Source organism: Plectropomus leopardus, chromosome 13, assembly GCF_026936395.1.
Source record: "Plectropomus leopardus strain MGB_pleo_1.0 chromosome 13, ASM2693639v1, whole genome shotgun sequence".
Taxonomy (NCBI): domain Eukaryota; kingdom Metazoa; phylum Chordata; class Actinopteri; order Perciformes; family Serranidae; genus Plectropomus; species Plectropomus leopardus.
The window spans coordinates 14,173,562-14,198,461 of NC_142188.1; the positions used below are offsets into that span (position 1 = coordinate 14,173,562).

Below are 24,900 nucleotides of genomic sequence, written 5' to 3' on the forward strand. Positions count from 1 at the left end.
GGCAGGAGTCTCGTACGTGATCATTTCTTTACACACTAGAGGGGGCTAGATCATTGGGAGGGAATTATATTAAATACAAGCTGATTATGATTACAGAAAGTGTGCTGGTCATGCATTTCAATTTTTTTCTTACATCTATGGCAAGACTTCAGTGCTCCATCCCTCCCTCTAACCCACAGAGAGACAAATTTGTAATTTCTCTTGGTCACACATAACAGATAAACAGCTACATCAGTGTCAGCTGAATCAGATATTGCGAGTTGGGTCAGGTTAATCCCCTTCCCATCATATTACCCTTGAGAGCAAACTGACTTTGACTGGAGGATGAAATAATGACAAAATAAAAGATATAGAGGCAGCGGGTCCACACTTCAGTGCCCAGGATATAAGCTGGAAAGCCAGTTAATTTGCTGCAACTTTAATTTGCATGTATTTGAAAAGACAGGCAGTAATTGGTATTAGATAGTTGTGTGTTGATAAAGGAGAACTGTCAGAATATTGGCAGGGATGGGGAACACAGGGTCCATTGTTTAATTGCCTTCCAGAGGGAGCCAAATCTCATTAATTGACGGAGCAGAGTGTGAGTTATTAATAAAACCCACCTTAAGAAAGAAGACATCTTTTTCAGATTTTGAACACATTTTTTTGCAAAAGATTCAGAGCGTAGATTCAGTTCCAGTATGAGAAGCCGTAATGTTTATTGTGATGTTTACTCAGCACACATCATTACGTGTTGCAGTTTCTTTCACAGAGCCCTCTGTCCCTGTGAACACGCATACACTGATACACACACACACACACACACACACACACACACACACACACACACGCGTCATGAATTATTCTATACTCACACTGCAATATCTCATCCCCAAAGTGACTGTTTAATGCAAGCAATATCACAGCTGCAACACTTTCCAGTGGCAAGAAGAACATTTTTCACAAATAATAAGCACGGTCCTTCTTAAATGTAACAGAGTATTCATATTTTCCGGTATGTATATTTAGGTTGATTATGCAACATGGAATATACCTCAGACTGATGACATGAATGGTATAAGGTTAAGAAATAATTATTCTACTGAACAAAAGCTGGTGGGAACTACATCTATTGACTCCTGCAACAGGTAATGCATCTGATGATGTATTCATTTGAGTTATTGCTTATGTTCATTAACATATTTTCATTGTTACTGTCAATTTGCCAATGTTTCATTGTGCTGCATTTTTATTTTTATTGTAAAGCACTTTGAACTACATCTCTTATATGAAAATATGATTAATATTATTATTATTAATAATAATATTATTTTTAAGCCCTGTGATAGTCTGGTGACCTGATAACGTGACACACTGGCCGCCGTTTGCCAGCCAGTGGCTGACTCCAAAGCAACAAGAGCTAACTCTGACGTTAGTAGAGTAAATACCAACAATTAAACAAGTACAGAAGGATGCACTCACAGAGTTTCTCATAGGAAAATATGTTTTCCCCAGCTGGATTTGACAAAACCCTGATTTATCAACTGGCTGGCAGATACAAGAGACAGTGTATCATGAAAACATCATGGGGATTGTTGTCGGCGAGGGACACGTCACACACAAATGGTAAATATGAATAAAGTGTATTTTTTAGTTCTACTGCTACTGTCTTATGTAACAATGAATGTGTGTGGTAGAGGCAAGTATTAACATTGGGATTGGCTGCGGAAGCTTGCCTGTCAAGGTGAGTACTCTCACCTACTCACCTCTCACCTAAGTGTTTGGGTCAGAGAGTCCAGACTGATACAGAGAGAAAAACAAAATGTTGATTCTAAGTCATCAGGATGGTTTTACCAGAAGAGCTATTGTTAAGAAGTCCGTAAAAATCTCTCCCGAGGCTGCATTTTTATGTCTAGTGTACTGTGAATACATTCATTGTAGTGTTTCCATGTAATTAATTATTTTATTCCCAATAGAACAAAATAATCATATTGATCTTCCTGATCTTATCTGTACTAGCCCTGAAGACGACTGTGCAGTGTTTGCACATATAAAAATGGAGGATTTAAAGCATCATGCCACTAAAAAATGATAAAGTAGAGGGTGAAGATTTGGTCTGTCAAGGTTTCCATATGCTGCGTAGATCGGATGGTTTTGGTCAGCAGATTACTGTGAGCTTCCAAGGCCACCCGCCAATTCCAACCAGTTTCCTTGACAACAGAGTGCAACATCTCAGCCATTTTCTTATCTGTATCCTTGGTTATTAAGCCTGAGTCTTATTAGTGTGATTTATGTGGAACAAGAGTTTAAAAAAGGCTAAAAATTGGTCCCATTTGCCTGAAAGACAGAGACGATATTGTGAGGTTTTTTTTCTGCTGACCTTCGATGTGCCTGCTTTGGGGCTGTATCCTGGATCCTGTCAGTTGTTTCAAACAGATGCCTGCTGTTGATTTTGATTTATTTACCCCCTCCTCCATCCGCATGCTCTAGAAGTGTCTACAGGGCCTGTGCTGGGGGGAGAGTGGGTGTGTGTGCATGGGTTTGCATGTGTGGAGATGATGTCAGCTTTACAGTGTGAGTAAAGACAGATGTGCTGAAGACAGACTGTGTCATGAGTACGGACACAGTCAAGACAAACACTGAGCTGTGCTGCACAAAAGGCTTCTCATTTTGCATTTACGCACTAACTCTTTAAATTGTCTCTTTAATTCATAATGTGGAAGGTTTTGGGCCATTTTATGTGACTGATAGCAGTATCAATTTACTATAAAATCACGCACATTGTCATTGGCTTCTAAATTCACTTCCAGAAAAAGATGATCTGCAGCTTTGGGATTTAAAGTGAGGCAATGTTACATTTTAAAGAAATTGCATTCTCCCTGCTACAAATAAAAAGTTACATTAAAAAGAAATAAAAAAATGCAAAAGAAATAATACACAACCTTGGTCAGTTCATTATTACACTCATGGGTTTTACCTCGACAGCTTAATGTTAGCAAACATTCAGTTCACTGACTTTAAGACTCTAATCAATCAAATCAATATTTATAATAAAATAGTAATGATCATCTACAACGCTGAGGCACAAGGTGAAGCAAAGATATTGTGTGAGGTGAAAGACACACGTGAATGCCTTTTGGAAAAGAATGCAAAGTGTAGTTCGGACTGCTGATTTTTTATGTTCCCTCAACATTATGTTCCCTTAGCCAAATGTTCCTTTAGCTATATGTTCCCTAAAATCTATTTTCCCTTATCCCAATAGTCCCTCAACCCTATGTTGCCTCAGCCTTTTATTCCTTGAGCTATACGTTTCTGCAGAACTATGTTCCCTTAACCCTGAAATCCCGCCAACTCTATGTTCCCTCAACCCTATGTTCCTTTATCCCTATGCTCTTTAAGCCCCATGTTCCCTCATCCTTATGTTCCTCCAGAACTATGTTCCCTCATCTCTTTGTTATGGTGTCAATTTGCCAAAATGTAAACAAACATCATGCTAAAAGAAACAGGCTCACATAGCCTACATCAACTAACTCACCATTGCAACATCATTCTTTTTTTTTAACTCACAAACGGAAAGACAAAAAACATAAAAACAGGAATTATAGCAAACCATTGACATATAAGTGAGTCCTACTATTTCTAAGCCCTGCCCCAACAAAAACTGAAATGAAAATTAAAACCAATTCATCATCAATGTGCCCCTCAAACAATATTAGTCTCAAACATAGTTCAAATCTCACAACTTTCTCTATACTGTAATCTCACACAGGCAATATGTAATGTTACAGTAACTGTAGTAGGCCTAACTATAGGTCAGCACAGACAAAAAAAGAATAAAATACTGCAACCATCAGCCAATTTCAGAAATTATTAAATGGGTTAATATATTATTATTATTATCATCATTATTATCATTATTATTATTATTATTATAACAAACAAATGCAACATGATACTTAATGATACTCAATTGTCTGAAGGGATCCACAGTGTCAGACTGGTCTATCTTAGAACAAAGTCTATCTCAGGTGGGATGAGAGGGCTTGAGCTGGAGCTTTGACCTATGTCAGAGAGGAGTTAAATCTTTTTGTATTAGTTTGATTCCTTTGCACACAGAGCATGTAATTAACTGTTAGATGACACTCAGATGTTCTGCAGAATAGTAGAGCCTTATTAGTGAATGCCAAACAACCCACACTGGCATTCATATTTCATCCAGCTTTTGGCGCCTGTCTTGTACAGACATAAGCATTGATCTACAAAGCCCTTCCTGATGGCAAAATCCTAATGACTGGATGAAGTACAGCAGTAAAAAGATAACTCGATAAGAGGAAATTTTGAAAAATGTAACTGAATCCGCAGGAGACTTCATAAGAGGTTAATGTTTTACAGCGCTGTCATTTTTGGATAAAGACCAGATGTGAATAAACACACACATATTACTGGTTTACTGGCAGGCCGAATTTACAACAAATTTCCAAATAAAGAGACATGTAAAAAAAAAAAAAGATCCCACTGGCATATGTTCAGGAGCAAGCAGGCACACACACACACACACACACACACACACACACACACACACACAAACACACACACAAACACACACACAAACACACACACACACACACACACTCATGAAAGCTATCATGGTGAATGACAGCTTATACATTGGGAGTCTTTGAATGGGGGCCACGGAGTGACAGTGCGCAACTCCCATTGCTCAGCCAAGTATAGAGAGATTTGATGGAGCATCTGTTTGGAGAGCACAGAAACAACAGGCGGAACAAGAGTGTAAATCTGGCCCATACAGTCTGCACATTGTCATGGAGCTTCAAATCACAAGCCGTAATAGACGCAACAATGGAAAATCCCGTTCACACAAACAGAAGACTTATAGAATTAAAATCAACCCATCATGCGATATGCATATGCTTCCTTAATATGTCTTATATTATTAACTAACACGGAAATGATTTGCAACAGCTGTTACGAATGTGTAGCTCTCTCTGTGTGTGTGAATATGTCTGTGTACTGAGAAGGGAGGAAGAAGTGCAAATCCATTTGTATCTGGGGTAGACGAGCTGTCATTCAGTTATAACATGGCCTTCACCTTGTTGTCAACTTAATACGATTGTGAGTCACAGCCAATGACAGAGCATCTGTTTGTGACACGGAGGAATCAATACTCTGGAGTGAAGCGTCGTTTATCTTGTTACGGGCTGACTTTGAAAATAAAAGCAGTGGTTCATTCTGAATGTGGGGAAAAGGGTAAAGATAAAAGGAGGATGTAAGGTCTGGCTTAAATTATGCACTGGTATTCAAATTATGAGCTGGTATTTACATCTTTGCATATTTGCTGCTATTTAAAATCAAAACATCATATTTAACAGACACAGGATTTGGATTCTGATATGTTCACTTAGTTGACGGCTAACAATATGATTACTTTCCGGATCAAGATTATAGATGCCAAACAAATGCAGTGTAAACAGGAATTACTAACTGTATATAAAACTGCTAAAATAAGCCTTATCTTAACAATATTCTGATGCTGCTTATTGATATTTTGAGTACATTTTGATGGTTGTGCTTTTCTACCATTACTTAAGTAAAATTCTGATGATTCTGAATACAGAATTTTTACTTGTTGATGATGTCATAACGTCATATTTTTCATTGGGGTATTGCTACTTTTACTTAAAGGACCAGTGTATAGGAGTTTGAGGCATCCATCTGTGATATTGCAGATTGTAACCAACTGAATACCCCTGCATTTCCAAGTGTGTCAGCAAATGATTAATTGTGATTAACTAAATTAATCACTTGACAGGCATAATTAAAAGAAATTAGTACTTTTTCTACCACTGATTTCTAGCAAAAGCAAATGCACAGATGTGGCAGCAAAAAATATGCCTGAGTTGAGATAGCTTCACCGGATTTTTTTCTACAAACAATTGCATTCTTCAGAGAAGAGTTTGAATTATTTTTACAATTTTGGCAACACATTCTTGCTCCCCATGCTTCAAGATATGATGCTCTGGGTACCCCTTCAGCATCTGTTTTTTTGTGTCAGTTTCCATTTATTAAAATGCATACAGTCTTTTTAAAATAAAATTTCAGTGTTTACAGAAACTGCAGGCTTTGACACAAAAAAACCCTGATTTGATTAGGTTTCAGAAAAGATCGTAGTTTTGGTTAAATTATGTTGCCTTTTGTTTCACACAGGACAATGTGGTCTTGTGGGTCAAAGTCCTGTGTTGTTTATTCCATCCGTCTATCTCAACCTCCTACATACGTGAAAGTTCTCACTATTTATACTACATCAGCCACTCTAAGTGTTCATTAATGCTGCAGGTGAGTTTACATTGGAGCTGGATGAAAGGGATCTCAAACAAATGCTAAAGAGTACCTTATGCATTGGAATCAGATGCGAAGGAGCATGACCAAGCTGTGGTATTTGATAAGCACAGGTTGGACTTTGGAAAAACAGTCTAGATGTCGTAAGTTAATGTGAAAGACTTCTTTGTCAGAAGAGATAAAAAATTATTCAAAATCATTTAAACCCATGATGTCATAAATACCTAAACAGGCAATGTGTATATCCTTCATCAGCTGTGTATGGGAGACCAATTTTGAGGACATGCTGAGAATAACTTTCCAGGGATGTTGACATATCTGGACCAGAACTACAGATGCACGTCCATTTTCAGTGTATATCCTCGCTGACAATAATAAATGTTCTGGGCTCATAAAGTTAGTTTCCAGTTCATTGTCCAGGTGTGTTTGCCAATAAGTTCCAGAAAGTGTGTGGAAAGAAGTTTAAAGTTTGTATACTAGACGCCTTGTAAACCTGTCTGAGAGATGACACGGTTGTGCTCCTTGCTCCATTAGCTTCTCCCTCCCAGCTCTGTCTCGCAGTGATTTATGTACTGTAGGAGCGGAAAGATTGCAGTGTCGCAATTTGTCTCCTCTGCATATGTCACCCGAGTGGTCCAAGTATTTAAGCCGTCAGTAAAATAATACGCTAATGCCTGCTTTTTGAAAAAGCTGAGATCTGTAAAATATGCATACAGGTGGCAAACTTACTATATTATAATGTAAGCATGCCATCGTTGGATTTATTCATATAATGTCAAAAGTAAAGCGTGATTCTTCATTTAAAGAACAGTATGGTATAAACGTATACAGTCTAGGTAAGGATGCATTTTACGCCTTCTTATTCCCACAAATGCCTGCTAACAAACATATAGACAACAATTATTTAATCCTAAGAGTTCCAAAATGAAATGTTTGAAGATTGTCAAAAATGTTGCACAGTGCACAATTAATCTTTCTGCATCCTTGGTCAAAATGACGCCTGGCTGACATGTGATAGAAATTTCATCACATCAAAAATGGCATGCAGGAATTCAATCCAAAGTCTTGGATTTCACCATATATTCAGCATATTGATCAAATTATTGCATGTGAAGCCAAAATAGTGGATGCCAACATAACTGGAGATTAAATGCTACAAAAAATGAGTATAAAAACTGAAAAAAAGAAAGTGCCATCAAACTGTTGCACCATCCTGAATCACCATCCTGTAGCTGGTACCAAGAGAGTGTCTGGCAAAAGGCAGCCTAGCTCCCTAAAAATAATACTGCTTTTGTCATTTTTACAAACCAATATATAACGCTGAAAAAGAAAAGGTCAATAATTCAAAAGGCTTTCCAAGCTACATCTCTTTGCCAAACCCCTGTGATTCTCACCAGATGGCATTAAATCACTGTATTACCTCAAGAGAAATGACTGAAGCCATCAGTGAATCTCTCTGCAATACTGCACAGTCTGGGCAACCTTCAAGCTCTGTTAGGTTTCTCTTGGAAATTTCAAATAAATTAAGAATTGTTTAGTAAATTTTGGTTAAATGAGTTATCTTTCTCTACTGCTCAAACTGGATGTCACCTCTAAAGCCCAGCTGTTGGATGTGGACTATGATTGCAGATTTTTAACGACATGATTATCGTAAAAATGTTGTTCTATTAGAGCACTAATTAGTTCTTCGGCCTTAGACCAGTTTTTTCAGAGAAGTCAGTGCAGCTTTCCGTCTACTACAAAAACAAGCAAATATGAGCCTTGCTTTATTCCTTGGCTTAACTGCTCATGGACTGATCTACTTATCATAAAGTTTAGTTGCAACAAAAACTGCCTCATCAAAACACTGACACAGTGCAGGTACAGCACATATCTTAAGTGCTGCTTTTTTTTTTTGGTTCAAAATTACATTTGTCGTCAGTATTTTGTTCATGCTGAGGTTGAAGAGAAGCTGTCAAAATCACATTTTAGCTGTCCTCCCACAACAGATCCATACTGACACTTCTTGCTCTACGGCTGTCATACTGAACAATTTAGGACATGATTCAGTTTAATAGGAATCATCAAAGAAAAGCTTTGATGTTTTCTTATTGCTGAGCTACTGTAATGAGCTGGTAAAATAAGTAGGTTAAGTGTGCGTTTAGAAGCTTTATTATGTAGGGTGGAAACGAAAATGTAATGATGGATGGATGGGAACAGACTGTAACATCAAACCTGAAATCAGGTTGAAACAGTCTGCTCCTTTCACAACATCTTGGTATGTCACATTTAAGGAAGAGTAGGTTTGGACCCAAACGCAGAATAAAGGCAGCAGGATAATCAGGGCGATTCATCAAGAAAACTGCTTCAATTCAAAACAGTCCAGAGGGAGGCATGTAAAAGAAAGAGGGAAAATCCAAAACTAAACAAGCACACTGGAAACATGGGGAAACACAAAGTTACAAAACAGGCCAAAGCAATACAGTCAACAAAATGAAAAAGAGCAAAAGAACTGGGCAGGTTCATTATATATAGGGAGTGACTGACTGAAGAGTGAGAACAGGTAAGCAGGAGGTGAGGTAACTGCAGCACTCCTGAAGGACAGGCAGAAGGTGAAACCAGACATGACACATAAGGTGAGAATGACAAAATAAAACAGGAAACATGGTGAACTGGATAAATGACACAAAGAAAAAACAACACCCAACACCAAGACAACAAAACACTAAATGACATATAGCCACTTGATGTGGCGCGCAACCGTGACGGATATTTGTCATTAAAATCTGGTAAAAACTGAACTTGAGTAACCTCATTCAAAGTTCATCTTTGTCTGACTGAATAAATAAAGATTCAGCCTTGTCATTTCTTGCGTTTGCCTTTGGGGCGTGTGACATATGAAAAAATTCAATAAACACAATCAGATCCTGGGATAGATTAAACAGGGCTTTCAGGTCTCAACTAGAAGCTCTCCTGGCACCTTCATAGTCACCAACCTTGACTGCAATCTGTCAGGTCTTCAGGGTTTGTTTTCAAGCGTGAAGCAAATCGGATATTCGAACCATCAACTGTCTTCTTCATGGGGGCGTTATCATGTAATTTTAGCAACTTGGTTGGGTTTGAAAGATAAAGTTTTTCTATTACCGTAGTAAATTGAATTTTTATGAGAGATGCAAAATCAAATGTCACAAAGGTGCATTTTATAATAATACATTTGACAATTATACTGACATTTAATTCTACGTATTAATGCATTTGCTTAACTTTGTGGCGAACCAATCTGCAGCACAAAAAAGCATTTTCTGGCAAATTGTTGGCATATATGCTTTTCAATTGAATTAATGAAACTATGTCATTAAAATGTTATCAATAAAATCACATAATTTGTGGATCATTTTTAAGGCTGTACTGATTTTACACATAAAGGCAGAGGTATACGCTCTGACAATTTTTTTCATTAAGTGTGGAAAAAGATATGTGCAGTTTGCATCATCCCAAGTTGAAATTCATGTATGTTTTTTAAGTGATTAAAGATCCACTCATCACTAAGGTAATTGATTCATGATGTCAACTCATTCCACCTTAAAAGCTGCCAGTAGCTGGCGGCATTAGCCTTTGAGCTTCATGATGAATTTAATAGTTTTTTCTCAGTCTATACTGATGAAAAGACAGTAAAACATTATTTCATTTTATAGCTATAGTTGACTTATGTATGTGAACTTTCACTGTAGGAGCAGTGGTTATATAACCTTTCAAACAAGCCACAAGTTAACCATGCACATGCACATGCACACACACGTGTCATAGGTGCACTGCAGTACTTAAAACAAATAGCACTACACCTCTGCATAAAGGTCATTTTACTCATCATGGAGACTAAAACTCAGCATGTCACACAGTTGTATAATGTCATCGACTGTTCAAAAAGAGCTTTCCAAAATCTCACATTTGGTGAGCTTTAATGCCAGACTTTGGGTCAAATATCTTTTTTGCCAACCGAGTCTCTTGCCAAAATCAATCTAATCCCCCAATTGATAGTATTAGTATTCATTGTCCCCAGAGGATCCATCCCAATATTATGATGACACTTTGACCTAGTTCCCTCTAGCACCACCTTCAGCCTACAATGTCCACTAATACAAAAAACATATCATATTCTAAGAGGGTATAACAGAAAGATTTCCTGGAAATATAAGCACATTTTTGCTCCCCAGATGATGAAGATGTTAAATTTGATGATTCTATGTATCCAAAATGCCATTATTTCATGCTCGTAGGGATGTAAGTCACAAGATTAGACCAAAGTTCACCTCTACCATCATAATTCAACAGAAACTTCCACTTAGACAAACAGTTGAAAGCTATCCAGCGCTCCATATGTTCCTGTTATAATAAAACACGCCCTGAGCAGCAGTATAAGATCAATATGTTAAGCTTATAAGCAAATAGAGACAGTCAATGTTTGTGTTGTGTCCGCTATTGTCATTACATCATTATGAATTTATGTAAAGTGCTTTAATTATGCATTAGGGCGAAGCTGAAGGGACCACCTTAAATATTTATTGATTATAAATGTCATATTTCATTATAAACTTGCTTTATTCACGGTCGGTTTACTCTTTTCCTCAGTTAACATTCCAGCATGTTTGCAGTCACACTCCGCTCCAGCAATGCTTTACAGGCTCTATATTGGTGAAGTTTTAAACAGTTTATAATACAGTGCTAACAATGGTAGAAAGACTGTAAACAGCTGTACAGCATTTTCCTCACAGTACAGCAGGGCTCAGATGTTCTGGGGTTTCAATGCTAAGTAGAAAACGTGTACTTTAAAATGACAACTCTCCATCATTACATAATAAAATAACAATAGTAAGTAACTGAAATAATGGGCTGTAAGACTACTCCTGGCCTTGCTTTATTAGCATCTATTCAGTTGCTCCTCAGCTGACTAGATGCAGATGCTTTTCAAAGATACAGAGAAAAAACAATTCTGCAGTGAATTCATTTGATTTGCTGTGTTGCATCAAATGAACCACAAACTGAGCAGATGGGAACATCTGTAGAATGGATGGTGCTTGATTTCAACTACAGCTACTGCAGTGATCCTAAGATGTGAACTCACAATATAAGAAAAAAAACATCCTTAGAAAAATGAAGGACTAATTAGATAGCGCTCTGTTCTTCAGCACTGTATGCTATTAGTGCCATTTTAATACGCACACATTTCTAGGTCAGCATACATTATGTTCCACAAGAAAATTAAACCCCTATTGTTCTTAGTTTCTTTCACATTTGTATGGGAAACTGCACTGAGTTGCACAATGGGTATGTGATGAAAATCACTCTGGCGTTTGAACCGTGGCTACAGTGATCCTGGTTTTACAATAATGAGGATTTTTTTTCCTCTGGAGGAAGATCAATTGTAATCATCTGAACTCTCCATTGTAATGAAAATGATGGAAGGCCCGCTTTCAGATGCTGTTTTCACAAGCTCCAATAAATGCTCCATAACGATCATATCTGGTTATTGATAAGGGCATCACATGATGACAAACAGCCACTGTCCCAAAAATGTACACTAACTCTGCAGAAACACTGTCAGCAACTATTACAGTACTTTTCTAAGGGAACAAATGTGCCTCATGCAGTAACAGAGTTCTCTTTGTATTTGTTTCTTCTCTAAACAGCAGACTTGAAACAAATAGATGTGCACACCAGATAGATCCTATAAAAGGATTTAAAGGCTGTACACGTTTGTCTATTGTATTTTTGTACATAGATTATTGTCTGTTTTTATGTAGTATACTATAGACCTTTCTCTGTGTACTTCATAAAGTCATTATTATTAAAGACAAATATATATATATATATATATATATATATATATATATATATATATATATATATATATATATATATATATATATATATATATATATATAATAGGTGCAGGGTACCTGCCTATGGGATACATGATTTGTGGCCTAAATACAGTTGCATTGCATCTTGTTAATGTAACTTTTTGCACTTTTTATACATGATTTATTTTTTTTACCATCAGTCAAAGCAAGAGCCATTCAAAATGTTACACAGCATTAAAATCTGTCTCATTGGAGCTATTTGGTATACAGATGTATTTGTCTCAACTCTGCCAAATATTTGGGCACTTGAATATGCGTGTCTTTTTTATTGTTTCTTCTATAAACCCAAAGATATAAACAGTCTATTTTAAAATGTGGTACTTTTGACTTTGGAATAAGATATAAATAGAAAAAGAAAACATGGGCAGTTATAGCCTAAATTAAAAAGGACATGTAACAAGCTTGTATTTACAGCGTCTGCACTATGTAAACAAACAAACAGTTAAGCAAGACTAAAGCTACAAATTGAAATTCCAATACTTGCACAAAAAAGCACTATAATTGTAAACTTATCATGATGTTTACTTATAAACAAAATCTGTCTCCTAGAGGTATAATGCTTCAAAGCCAAAATGTAGTGAGTAAATATTTAGTTGGAGTTTAGGCCAGAATCTGACATTGTATATTGTATAATTTTAGACATTGTATAATATCTTACCATTATCAAAATTACACGATTTACACGGTTTCACATAAATACATAAAAAAAATCAAAATTATAAATATTAACCCCAAAAAGGCAAAACACCAAGGTTTTACAATGTTTAGATCTGATAAACAGAGCCTTCACACTTCAAACCCTTTATTCTCAACTTCTCTAACTGGTGGGTCGTGGTCCAAAACTGGATTGCGGGTATATTCTGAATGGACCGCAAGTGACTCGAAAATGTATCAAGATTGTAAAAAACACACTTTATTATGAAGTACTGTGAATTTCAAGCACAGAGCTTTTATTTTGAAGTGCCATTTCTGTTTATTCTGGCAATATGTTTCATTTATTAAGCCAATTTGTTGTTTACATTTTGTGAAATAACACTGGATTTGTGTTCATTTATTATGTGTAGACCTAATGACTAAGGAGAAATCAGCACCCCGTGACTTGAGCAGTTGGGAACAACTGATTCAAGCACATACTGTACTTTACAATGTGCACAGTATTGAAACTGTAATATGTACAGAGTATGTGTACACATATTTAAACACTGTCATGTTCAAAGTCAACTATAGGAACATTTTGTCTTTTTTCAGGATGAATCTATCATTTTGTACTCACCCCATAATAACTCCACTGAGGTTTTGAATGATACCATACGAGTCGGTCGCTGTCATCTCCCAAACTGCTGCTGTTAATGGAAGCATCTATTCACATAGAAAAAGAAAAGAAAACAAACATAAAATGTCAGTCAAATTTCCCCGAATACCTCATTATTTTCCTCACTCACGATGCTCTGGTGACGTGGTGTGGTGTGACTGTTGGTGCCTTTAACAACAAAGCGTATTCACTGAGGAAAATAGACGGGATAATGACTGGACCCGCAGCGCAATTGTTTGGCTACAAACACCTGATTATTATGGTGCATGAGCTAGTGTGAGAAATGTGATGGATATTTTATGCTGTGTTGTGGCTGTGAAAGGACGTCTCCTTCAACTTCAGCAGGCTGGGACGAGGCTGATGTGGAGCTGTGGGGGCTGAATCAGTGTGCGTCTAACAGTCATTCAAATGTCACCAGAATTTTGATTAACATGTCGGTGAGTAGACAATGACACATTTCCTTTTTTCACATGCATCCTTATTGGGTTATCAATACACAACATACATTCATCTGAAATGATGTAAAACCCAGTTTTACATCATTATGAGATTTTGATTTTCTTTTATAGTAAAGCAAATGGTGATGAACACAAGAGGTAGTTTTTTTCTGGTTAAAAATGAGAGACTGAAATGGTTTTAGATGTCGAGTCAAGTCTTACGAGTCGAGTAAGACTCGGCGAGTCGAGTCGAGTCTTAAAGGAAATTTGGGCTCCTAACAGTCAAGCCCAAGTCATGTCTGCAGCAGACTTGAGTTGTTTTACTTACTGAGACAAACGCAAATGAATATGGCAGCACTAAAGCTTTACCTTTGATAGTGTACATCAAAGGAAACCTTCAGTATATTTCATCCTGGATTGTATTTTGCCATGTTTTATGCCTAACTGACTGATGGGAATAACATTTTTTTTAATTGGCCCATACTGAGCAAAAGTGTCAAATACTGCCGCTTTATCATGCTGATGCAAACACCTTTTAATGTGTTCAGGAGACACACCAGGTTTTCATCTAACTCCAATATAAACCCGTCCACAGCAATACTTGATGCTGAGAGCAAATGACAAAATATAAAGAGCAATAAACTCTACGCTTAAAGAGGTCTTTTCAACTGTGCGCCCTCTTTCTTTGTTCTTTTGCTTTGTTGTAATTTAGGAAGCCTTGTTTAACACTTTGGTAAAGGGACCACAGGTGGAAACAGCCTGCTCTCACTATGAAGTCTTTAAATACTACCGCTTTTACAGTGCTTTTACCGTAAGATCCTGACAACGAAAGCCACCTTTTGCGCCTGCATGATACGTTGCTGGACATCAGTTGAAAATGTGGACAGACAGAAAAGTTGATGGAGTTATTATACAGTACACCGCTGAATGGCTGGATGGCTGAACGGCACCTGCTGTGTCAGCTTGACAAGCGGACAGGTGGTGCTAGTTGAGAACGCAGCCGTGTGGAATCTATTGCATCTACATGATATGCTGCTGGATGGCGTAATGTTGAAACGCTGCCAGTAACAACGTAACATAAAGAGCACAAAGGCAGGTGGGAGGGGCGGTGGATGGATCCAACAAAACGCGGGCTTCCATGGGCAGGTCCGATGTTCCCCTCCCGTCTAAATGTGATTTTTTTTTTCTCTACACCTTACCATGTGCCCTTTTGCCTAAACCTAACCTTCCATGTCTTTGTTGCTAAAACCTACGCTTGTGTGTTTGATGATATCCCAGCATTAACTGCAATGTGCTGTTGTTGCATGAACATAACCACATGCAGCATAATCCCACCATGTGCTTGCACTGACATCACGGAAGCAGCATCCCTGAGCGTCAACAGCAGTCACAGAACGATACCTCGAGTATAATATGTACACAAGCCCACTGCAAAGCGGCAATGGTGGATGGGTCAAACAAAACTGGACTCTCATCCATGAAATCACAGTTCGTGTCTGGTGAGAAACTAAAAGTCAATGTTTTTTTAATGCAACCTCATACAATTGACATACAGTTGTCCATTATGTTGCTTAATGAACCCTTTCTTTAACCCAAAACAGGATCTTTTTTTCTAAATCTTACCAAGTAGTTTTGTTGCCCTAAGCTAACTGCAACTGTTTCACAATATTAACAAAATGAGTTTCAGCTGTGCATCACATAGACGTTAACAGGTGCCCTGTGTATTGTTATGACATGCCAAAGAGGTATGACAAAACATTAGTATTTGGTTCAGAACAGGTTATGCAGCAGGCAGCCATAAAACAGGCTGCAGTTTAATCCTTCATGGCCATGGCCCACCATCAGTGAACGCCCTCTACGGTTGGGGAAGAAATAAAACATTTTTTCTCACTTTTTGCTTATTCTGCTCAGTTTGTTAATGTGTTTAACCAAGTCTTGTTCTGAAACCTTGCGAGTTGAGTTGTTGTAGAAAAAAAAAAAAACAAACCAGATCAAGAAAAAGGTAAAGAAATATATTTTATTTCTCTGTAGGGATCTTTTCCATAATTTTCTCAAGCACTTTTGGTGGACATAAAATGATGGTGCACGAATGCCCTAAAGGATGACACTGCAATTCACTTTTGGGCTGCAGCCCTCTCGTTTAATACTGGACCAATTTCAAATATTATAAGACACAAAAACATGAGAAAATAGGGTCCATGTTGAAAAATACCAACGTTTCTCTTTCAAGTCCAAAGATTGATGAACAATAACTTCAAAATGTTTTCCTTTCCTAAAATTATATTCTAAATAATTTCTTCTCTCCAGTCATATAACATGGGCCATGAATTCTGCAACAACTTACCCTGTAAACCATAGTATCACTGAAAACAGTGTTAACAATCAAATATATTCTCTCTAAATATTTTGACGCCACCACCTACATCTACCCTGTGGTGCTGCCTCTCAGTTACCCTACATGGAAAACATTTGTCCTGACCCAAGAGTCGGTGTCAAGTTGTGCTGCTGGGCGTGTTTATCCATCTTGGTCACATGTCAAGAGCAATTACCCCAAGAAGATGCCACAGCCACACTGCTGTGGACCACAGGATATATGCTACAGAGAGTTATTGAATGATTAATTCAGGGATGACTAAAATTCAGGGATGACTGAATGTTACACTATTTTATGTTATAGGATGCAGCACTTCTCAGCAAGTCAATTCTTATTCCCTTCGGTCTTTAAATGCATCATAATATCAGTGATGATCCTTCAGCTCCGCAGTGTCTGGATCACTGCACACTGCTGAATGCCAGGCTAAATAAAATCCAAACCAAGCTCATCATGCTGCTGTGCTCTTAGATATACAACCCTTTGCCCAAAAACAGCTGAATTCTCTGGACAACTGTCTATCAAACTAGGAAGGTAAAGAAATAATGAAATGCAGAAAACTGGGATGATGAACTATAGTGAACTTTTGTTTACTTATTTACTTTGTATAAGAGCTGAATATCTTTGTCTGCACGATTCGGCTCTGCACGTGGACACACTGAGAGCCTCAAACAACTGAAGTCAAAATTCTTTCTGCAAGCAAACTTTGCCAATAAATAAACTGGATTCTGGTAATTCTAGATGAATGTTTTGAGTCCCTTCGAGCTACACTTTGCCTGATGACAATCTCATGATCAATAAACTTTCCCCCGGTGTCTTCCTTATGTCACTGTCACTTTTAAATTCTATGTGACAGCTTGATTTCACCTCTGATATGTGCCTGTCGGGTGGGGTTCCTTTTCTTCTGACGGCCCCCCGTCGAGGATCATATGATGCTCTTGTGTTGCTCTGTAATGTTTTGCATATGGCTGCAGGGCGAGGGTCCAAACTCTGAGCTGAATAGTGTTTTTGTTCAACATGGATCATACCCGAAGAGAAAAAGGGTGCACGCGGCTGCTTCAAACAAGGCTGCCAAAATGTCCACGGAGGCCCCACGCCAGCACACCCCACCAGGCAGCTGCTGCCTGCCAGGCGCCCATCTACAAATAATCTACTGTGGGAGGAGGTGTCAGTCTGTTGTGTCAGGGCCTTCAGTGCATATCCAACCCTGAGTGAAAGGTTCAAGGCTATTACACAAAGAGCTAGGTAATAATAATATTTTGAAACTGCTATGAATTTGAATTTGAAGTATTTGAATTGAAGCAAAATGAGTCTATTTTTTTTCATGTGTGGATGGATTACTGAACGGGCCTATCGGCACAAGCCTAGGGGCCTGAGGAGTCAAGGGGCCTGTTGGCTTCTGCCAGTAGACTTGACTGTTTGCATTTCTTGTTGTAAAATCAATCACAAAAATGACAGAGAAATGTAAAATGATTATGAAGAAGATGCAAAAAGACCACAAAGAGGAGGAAAGCAATGAAAAACTACCACAGAGACACTCAAAACAACAACAAAGAAATGCAAAAGACCATAAAGAGATGCAAAATGACTAGAAAGCAATGCAAAATGGCCACAAAGAAACACAAATGACCACATATCGAAAAAACAAACTGCAAAAAAGATGCAAAATGGCCATAAAGGTACTTTGAGAGACTACAGGGAGACAGAAAAGATCACAAAGGCATGTAAAATGATTAGAGAGGGATGCAAAGCGGCCCCAGAGACATAAATGGTTGTGATGAGACAAAAAACAATTTAAAATGTCACAAAGAGTTGCAAAACTGCCACAAAGACACTCAAAATGACTAAAAAGAGACACAAAAGATCACAAAGAGAGGCAAAATGACTAGAAAATGATGCAGAATTGTCATAAAGAGATATAAAATGACCACAAATGAAAACCTACGAAAACGAGATGCAAAACAACCAGAGGATGGCATGGAGATGCAAAACTGGCACAAAGAACCTCAAAACGACAAATAAGAGATGCAAAACACCAAATTTAAGGCAAAACGACTAGAATGGGATGCAAAATGACCATAAAGAGACACAAAACAACCACCATAAAAAAAGCAAAACAACCACAAGAAGATGAAGAGATGCAAAACTGCCAAAAAAATGCTCAATATGACTGAAAAGAAATGCAAAAGATAAAAAAAAAATGCAAATGACTAAGGAGACAACGAAAAGTAGCAAAATGACTAGAAAGGGATGCAAAGTGGCCATAAAGAGACACCTAATGACCACATTTATACAAAAGTCAACATAAAAATGATGCAAAATGATCAAAAAGAGATGGAAAGAGATGCAAAATGGCCAGAAATGCGCTGAAGGTTTTTCTGTGTGCAGCATTATGAGTATGCATTAAAGCTAAATTTGGGCAAAAATATTTCACTTTTTGTGTTTTGTTATTGATATTTCACAACTGCTAGATTTTTGGCAACATTCCTCAGCGCCTGATCAGTGGCATGCTGTTTTGATATTACTGTGGGACACAAGACATCATAATTTATCATTTCACAGAACAACACATCTCCTTTTATTACAGAACAGCAGACAACAGATTTGACAGCCCAGTGATCAGGTGGCATGTCAAACTCCATTAAGTGTGACTGAGATAGCTACAGGGTCCTTGCCATAAATTCCTTAGTGTTCTGTTCACACTGTTTGCTTTGATATATTTAGTTCATCTCAATTTCCTGAGACAAATAAAATCTGCTTGATCACTTTTTATAGAAAATCACTTTTTAAAATCATGCATGAACCCCCTCCCCAGTCGTACGGCTTTACCCTTGTTGCAAATTGCTTGCAGACAGTCGAGTAAACCGCAATCAGTTTGTGTAAACAACATGAGAATATAGCTCATGCTACCGAACCAATACAGAGTCTCACAGGCCTGGCTGCCAACACAAGTTATGTAAACGCTAAGGCGACAAGGCAGATCCGGAGAGGTGCCTGCTGGGTACCAGGGCCATCACGCCAACTTTGAAGCTCCAGAGACTCAACATGTCACTCCATAAAACACTGTCTTAGAGGCACATATATTTGATGGAAGATTACAACTCATGTTACAACTCCATGACAGTTTATTGCACCAACCTCGATTGATTTAGGGGTATAAACTCTATCAGATGTTGTATAGAATGTAAAGCATAGTTTCTTAAAGTGCGGCCAGTGAGCTAATGGTGGCCCATTTGCACGACCTCTGAATGTGACATGAAATGCATTAAATCATTTGTGGTCCATTTCAACTCTCTATCAAATGCCTACTTTTAATACACTACTTGGCTACTGCGTTACAACAAAAATTCATGGGACATAAACACGATACGTCATGCAGGTGAGGTAGAGAGGGTTTTTTACCAGCTACAGAGACTCTTAGTGCTTCTCAAAGTCAAGGAAGCATCCTTAAATGGCTGAATTTTAAGAAGGCAATGTCATCGAATCCCGCAAAAAGACTGTTACAATGTCAAGGATCCTTCTAACTCTACTTCTTATTCTTTAGAAAACGTTCAAGGATGCATGTGTCTATACTCACGAGCATGAAGTACCCACAATACTTTGCACACAATTCGCTGGAATTGAAGACGGGGTCCAATGACACACACCTTAGCATTCAGTAGCCTGTTCCAATTTGTGTTCATCAAATGCTAGGAAATCAGTCTTTCCTAACCTCTTTAGGACTCGTCCTCCAAAGAAAACATCCTTGACTTTGAAAATCAGCTTCTGTTTTTGTATCGTTTGTTCACTGTCAGCTTCACTCTATGTGAAAAGCTAACTTAACTGCGCTGACTTAATTACATGGATTGTTTTAACTACAGGATCCTTTGATTTGATTGATTTCTTTCAATGTGAAATGAAAAAAACAAAGGTTGCTCTGCTGCTTTACATTGCCTCTGCCACAATGATTTATTGTAATCATTTTTTGACAGATTGTGCTTGTTTTTTTATACAGTTCTACGTAGTTTTTATCTGTGACAGGGCCACAAAGCCACGCTCAGAGAAACAAAAAAATCAACCGGCCACGTAAAAAACAGAGAACCGCTGTGCCATGCAAATTTGCGGAAGTAATGATCCACCTACTTGCCTCTGTTTGATTGGCTAGTAATCGTTGCCTTTGCTGGATGGATCTGTTAGGTAGCTAAATTTGAAACTTTCTGTGGACAACTCAGCAGTTAAATGTGGAAGTGCAATGGAAACTCCACCACGGACATTTGCTAAATGGTTAAAGACAAAAATAGCTTTCAAGAAAAAAATTGATCAACTCTAAATTATTCTTTGATACACTATACTAATTTGTTTCCATGTTTTGTTTTGTTTTTCTTTTACATGGGGGAGTTGGGGGGGTTGATATGTGCATACACGTATTGATGTATCTGTTTCTGCTTTATATGGATATGTGAATGTGTGCATACATATTCTATATAATGTATGTGTACACACAGCACATTTATAAGTGACAGTCATATTACTATTATTAACTGGGTGAGATTTTTTTCTCTATTATTTGTAATATTTCCTATTTTCATCATATTTATTTCTGTTTTTTTTCATAACTTAATTTAAAATCATCCGCCATATGGTGTATGCATTTGTTATTATTCTTCGCACAAAACTAAACAAAAATTTAAACAAAAAAATACTCATACTTTGTACAAACCTCAGGGGAACAAAAAGTGATCAGCCTTATGTGCAAGGTAGATTTAGTTGGATCTCTGAAATCTTCGATAAATAAATGACAGGTCTTGGAATTTGTTTTTTGTTTTATGCCTGCACTTTTCCTGTGCAGCCCTCAATCGCATGCTGGCTCCATAAATTGGCAATTTGTCATCAAAAATTTGAGAACCCCTGATTTTCAAACATATCAATTTTTGGCAGATGTGCTATTAACAACATTTATCAACCTTTATGAAATTAAAACAGACGTTAATTTACCACACAGCATTGCTGTTCAGGCCCAATGTCTCTGCTTCAGTTGAAGCCAGTCGTTTTTCCGTCTGGTCATCGTGGAAACTCCACCACCCCACAAGACAAGAAGTCAGAATTTCTCAGCATTTATCTTCCAACAAGCTGCCAAGCAAATCTTAAAACGCCACTGTGCTGTGTTGTGTAAAGATACTGGCTTTAGATTAACATAAACCAACTAAGCCTTAAACCTTCAGTGGTTGGAATAAAAACAGTGTGACATCTCTGCGTTACTGGTCAGTTTCCAGATGGGTCCTTGAAGACTTTCAGTGAGTTTCTGCCTAAAACAAATCTACACATTTATGATATTTTCCTCCCCTCACTTTTATTTTCCCATCTGTTGCGTGACTGAGAATTTCTAGGAATATTTGAGTTTCTTCATTCCAGTGTAAAATTAGACAACCAGCCTGTATTTTGAAAAAGACACTGAAGTAGGTGGGAACAGGTTTGTCCTCTCAACAAGTGTTGAAACAACAAACAACCTCATTATGAAGCATTGGGGGAAGTGAGGACGTTATATAACAAAATGAGAGCATTAATCAGAGACTTCAATATTAGATTAAAATACGGGTTCTGTAAGAGACACAAGTGTCCTCTAAGAGTCAACAGTCATATAATGGTGATGTATTGCTTGTAGAGACTCTTGCTGTCCCCTCTTTGGTATCTACAGCGTTAATAGTCCGGGAAGCCCCACCTACATTACCACCTTTTATGTTAATTTCAGCGTGATCTGTGCACGGACCAGAGGCAGCCGCTGAGCGCTGATCTGCCGCCTGCTGCTTCATGTCGATGAGGCTTTACACAGACACAACCTGCCGCTGAATCGGGACTTTTTTTTGCGTCTGAACGACTTCGTGTCCGTGTAATGTCGCCGATGAGGACGCGCAGCTGAATGTGAATCTTGTGGATCGAGCCGGTAGTTGGAGAGGAGGTGAACGCACCTTGCATCCAGCCATGGGAGGTCAGATCACCAGGAATACCTTCTACGGTGAGCACATCTGGCAGCAACGATATTGATTATTTCTAATTAATGAATGTAGTGGTTATTGTTATGATAGGAGACGACGTAATGGAGTTGGAAGCGTGCTTGTTGTGCAGCCTGGAGCCTGAGTGCATGAAAATTGTAGGCGTCCTGGTTGCTTAAAATAAATGAGAAGTGAAAGTAGCCAAGTTTGACCACCTTCTGTAAGTCACGACTGGCTCTGAATAAGAGGAAATATGAACAGGAAATCAACATTTCAATTTTTAAAACATCTAAAATAAAATTCTGTCTGCTTCTTCTCAAAGTCTGCTTACAATGCTAGTAAATCAAACAGGATAAACTGAAGTTGGTGCGTAACTTTTCCCACCTGGCTTGTTATTTGTTTGAAGCTAAAACACCCACAGGCTGAATGCCAGCATGTTTGGCAAACAGAGTTACAACTTCTGTATCTTTCCACTCATGTGGTGATCAACTGGTTATGTCTCAAACAGGTGCATTGAGCCTTTTTATTTACCCATTTTCACATTTCAATTAACATAAATATTTCCTGCAGAAGCTTTCTAACCAACAAGATAAAATTTAGGGTTTTTTTTCCTGAACTGTTTGTTAGTTGTTTACAATCATAATGTATAGTTGTTTTCACTTGCTTTAAGGCAGTAATACACCCACACATGTGTAATTAAAGTTAATTACTATAATGCAATTTAAATGTAAATAACTTTTAAACAAAAACATTGACGTTAAGTGTGTTTGGGTCATTATTGCTGTTTTCAAAAACTTAGTTTTCATACTTTAAACTAATGTACGTATGAAAGGAGGAGTTATTGATTTGTTAGTTGTAGAGCTGCAGCAATAATTCAATCAACGGAGTAGTTGATAGCCAGAAAATTACTCTGCAATTGTTTTGATTAAAACGTACATCTTTTTTTTTTTAAGCAAAAATGCAAATTGTTTTTTGGTTCCAGCTCCTTAAATGTCAAGATTTTCTGCTTTTCTGTGGTTTATGAGGTTTATGATATTGTAAATTAAATAATCTTACATAATAGTACTTTTTTTTTAAAGAACTGTGGTCATACTTTTATTATAATGATATATTCTATATTCGTGATTTGGAGTGTTGCAGTGCTTTGCCTTATTTTATTCCTTCATCACTTAGTCAAAATGTGATACAACTGTTAAAAATGCTCATCACAATTTCCTAGAGTTCAAAGCGACATTTTAAATTAGCCTCTTTTGTCCAACCAATAGTCCCAAACCAAAAGACCCTTTATTCACTTTCATAAATTACAATACAATCAGCACATTTTCATATTGAAGAAAACTGAGCCAGCAAATGTTTGATATTTGTGTGTGCAAAAATGACTAAAACCATCAATCGACTATAAATTGGTGATTCATTTTGTCATTGATTAATCAACTAATCCTCGCAGCTCTAGGTTGAACAAAACAAGCATTACATAAATGTCACCTTGGGCTTTGGGAGACTGGGATGGGCAGCTCTAAATCTATATCAGCTATCCCATCTATAATGAAAATAATAGTTTCATCCCCCAGATGGACAGATGGACACTTGCCAATCTATACAGTCATTTTTTCAATTTCATCGTCAGGGGCTATCGGTGAGAAATAAAAACGAAGGTGCAGGCAGGGACACCAGAAATCCTTGGCCCTCTGACAGGAACTCAGTCTGGGCCCTGCATATGTAATCCCTGTCATGTTGCAGGGTCCCTGTGCAGCTTCATGAATCTTTCAGTGCTCCCTATGATCGTTTTACTGAAGTTTAGGTATCACACTGTGACGTCAGCACAGAGGTTAAACCATTTTTAACCATTTTAAATGATTATCTCAGCACTGAGATTTCAACTAACATAAGAAATGCCATAAAGCTTTGTTTCTTAAACAAGCAGCAACTCATGATTCAATACACAACAACTGCACTCTATGATAAAATAAAATGGAAAATTTTGGGTCCTGGACATTTGGTCAACTAAAACAATGCATTTTAATATGTCACTTTAGGCTTTGGAAAATTGTGTTTTTTTGACCAAACAAGCTGTCCATTAAAACGAGAAAATAATAAACAGCTTAATCTAAAATGAAAATAATTTTTTTTTATCTGGAAAGTCTTTAATACTGTGTCTAGCAGCACCCAGAGACTGCTGGGAAAACAACAAAGAGATTACAAAAACAGGCTTTAGATTAAAGATTAGATCTTAATCATTTATTGGCATATTTCATATAGATAAATATATGGTGCCATTTCAATCAGTAAAAAAAATGGCTTTTTAAGATTGCTTGATTGTTTTTTTGTTTTGGTTTTTCATGAAAGAGGGTGTTGACTAATTTGTGTCCTGTCTCTGATTCAGTAAGCATGTTATCTTAACATACTGTAAGTTTAAGAGATTCCAGTATGTTTAAAAAAAAAAAAAAAAGAATATTTTGATGGGCATAATATCCTGAATCACAATTATTTTGGCCAGGATGAATGTGACATGAAATTATATCATGCCATGCCTCCTTTGTAGTACATTACATAACTGTACAACCTGTTAGGTCAA

General features: G+C 37.5%; 2 protein-coding genes across 2 annotated transcripts in view; one reads left to right on the top strand and one right to left on the bottom strand.

Annotated features, from left to right (window-relative positions):
• sorcs3b (sortilin related VPS10 domain containing receptor 3b) overlaps window positions 1-24,900 on the bottom strand; it is a 189,883-nt gene that overhangs the window by 118,885 nt on the left and 46,098 nt on the right. Inside the window, exon 4 of the mRNA XM_088086090.1 lies at window positions 13,510-13,595. Within this exon, the coding sequence (XP_087942216.1) occupies window positions 13,510-13,595 (86 nt within the window). The remainder of the gene's footprint in view (window positions 1-13,509; window positions 13,596-24,900) is intronic.
• LOC121954727 (E3 ubiquitin-protein ligase NEURL1-like) overlaps window positions 21,982-24,900 on the top strand; it is a 43,834-nt gene continuing 40,915 nt past the window's right edge. Inside the window, exon 1 of the mRNA XM_042502409.2 lies at window positions 21,982-22,348. Coding sequence (XP_042358343.1) covers window positions 22,315-22,348 — 34 coding nt within the window. The 5' untranslated portion in view covers window positions 21,982-22,314. The remainder of the gene's footprint in view (window positions 22,349-24,900) is intronic.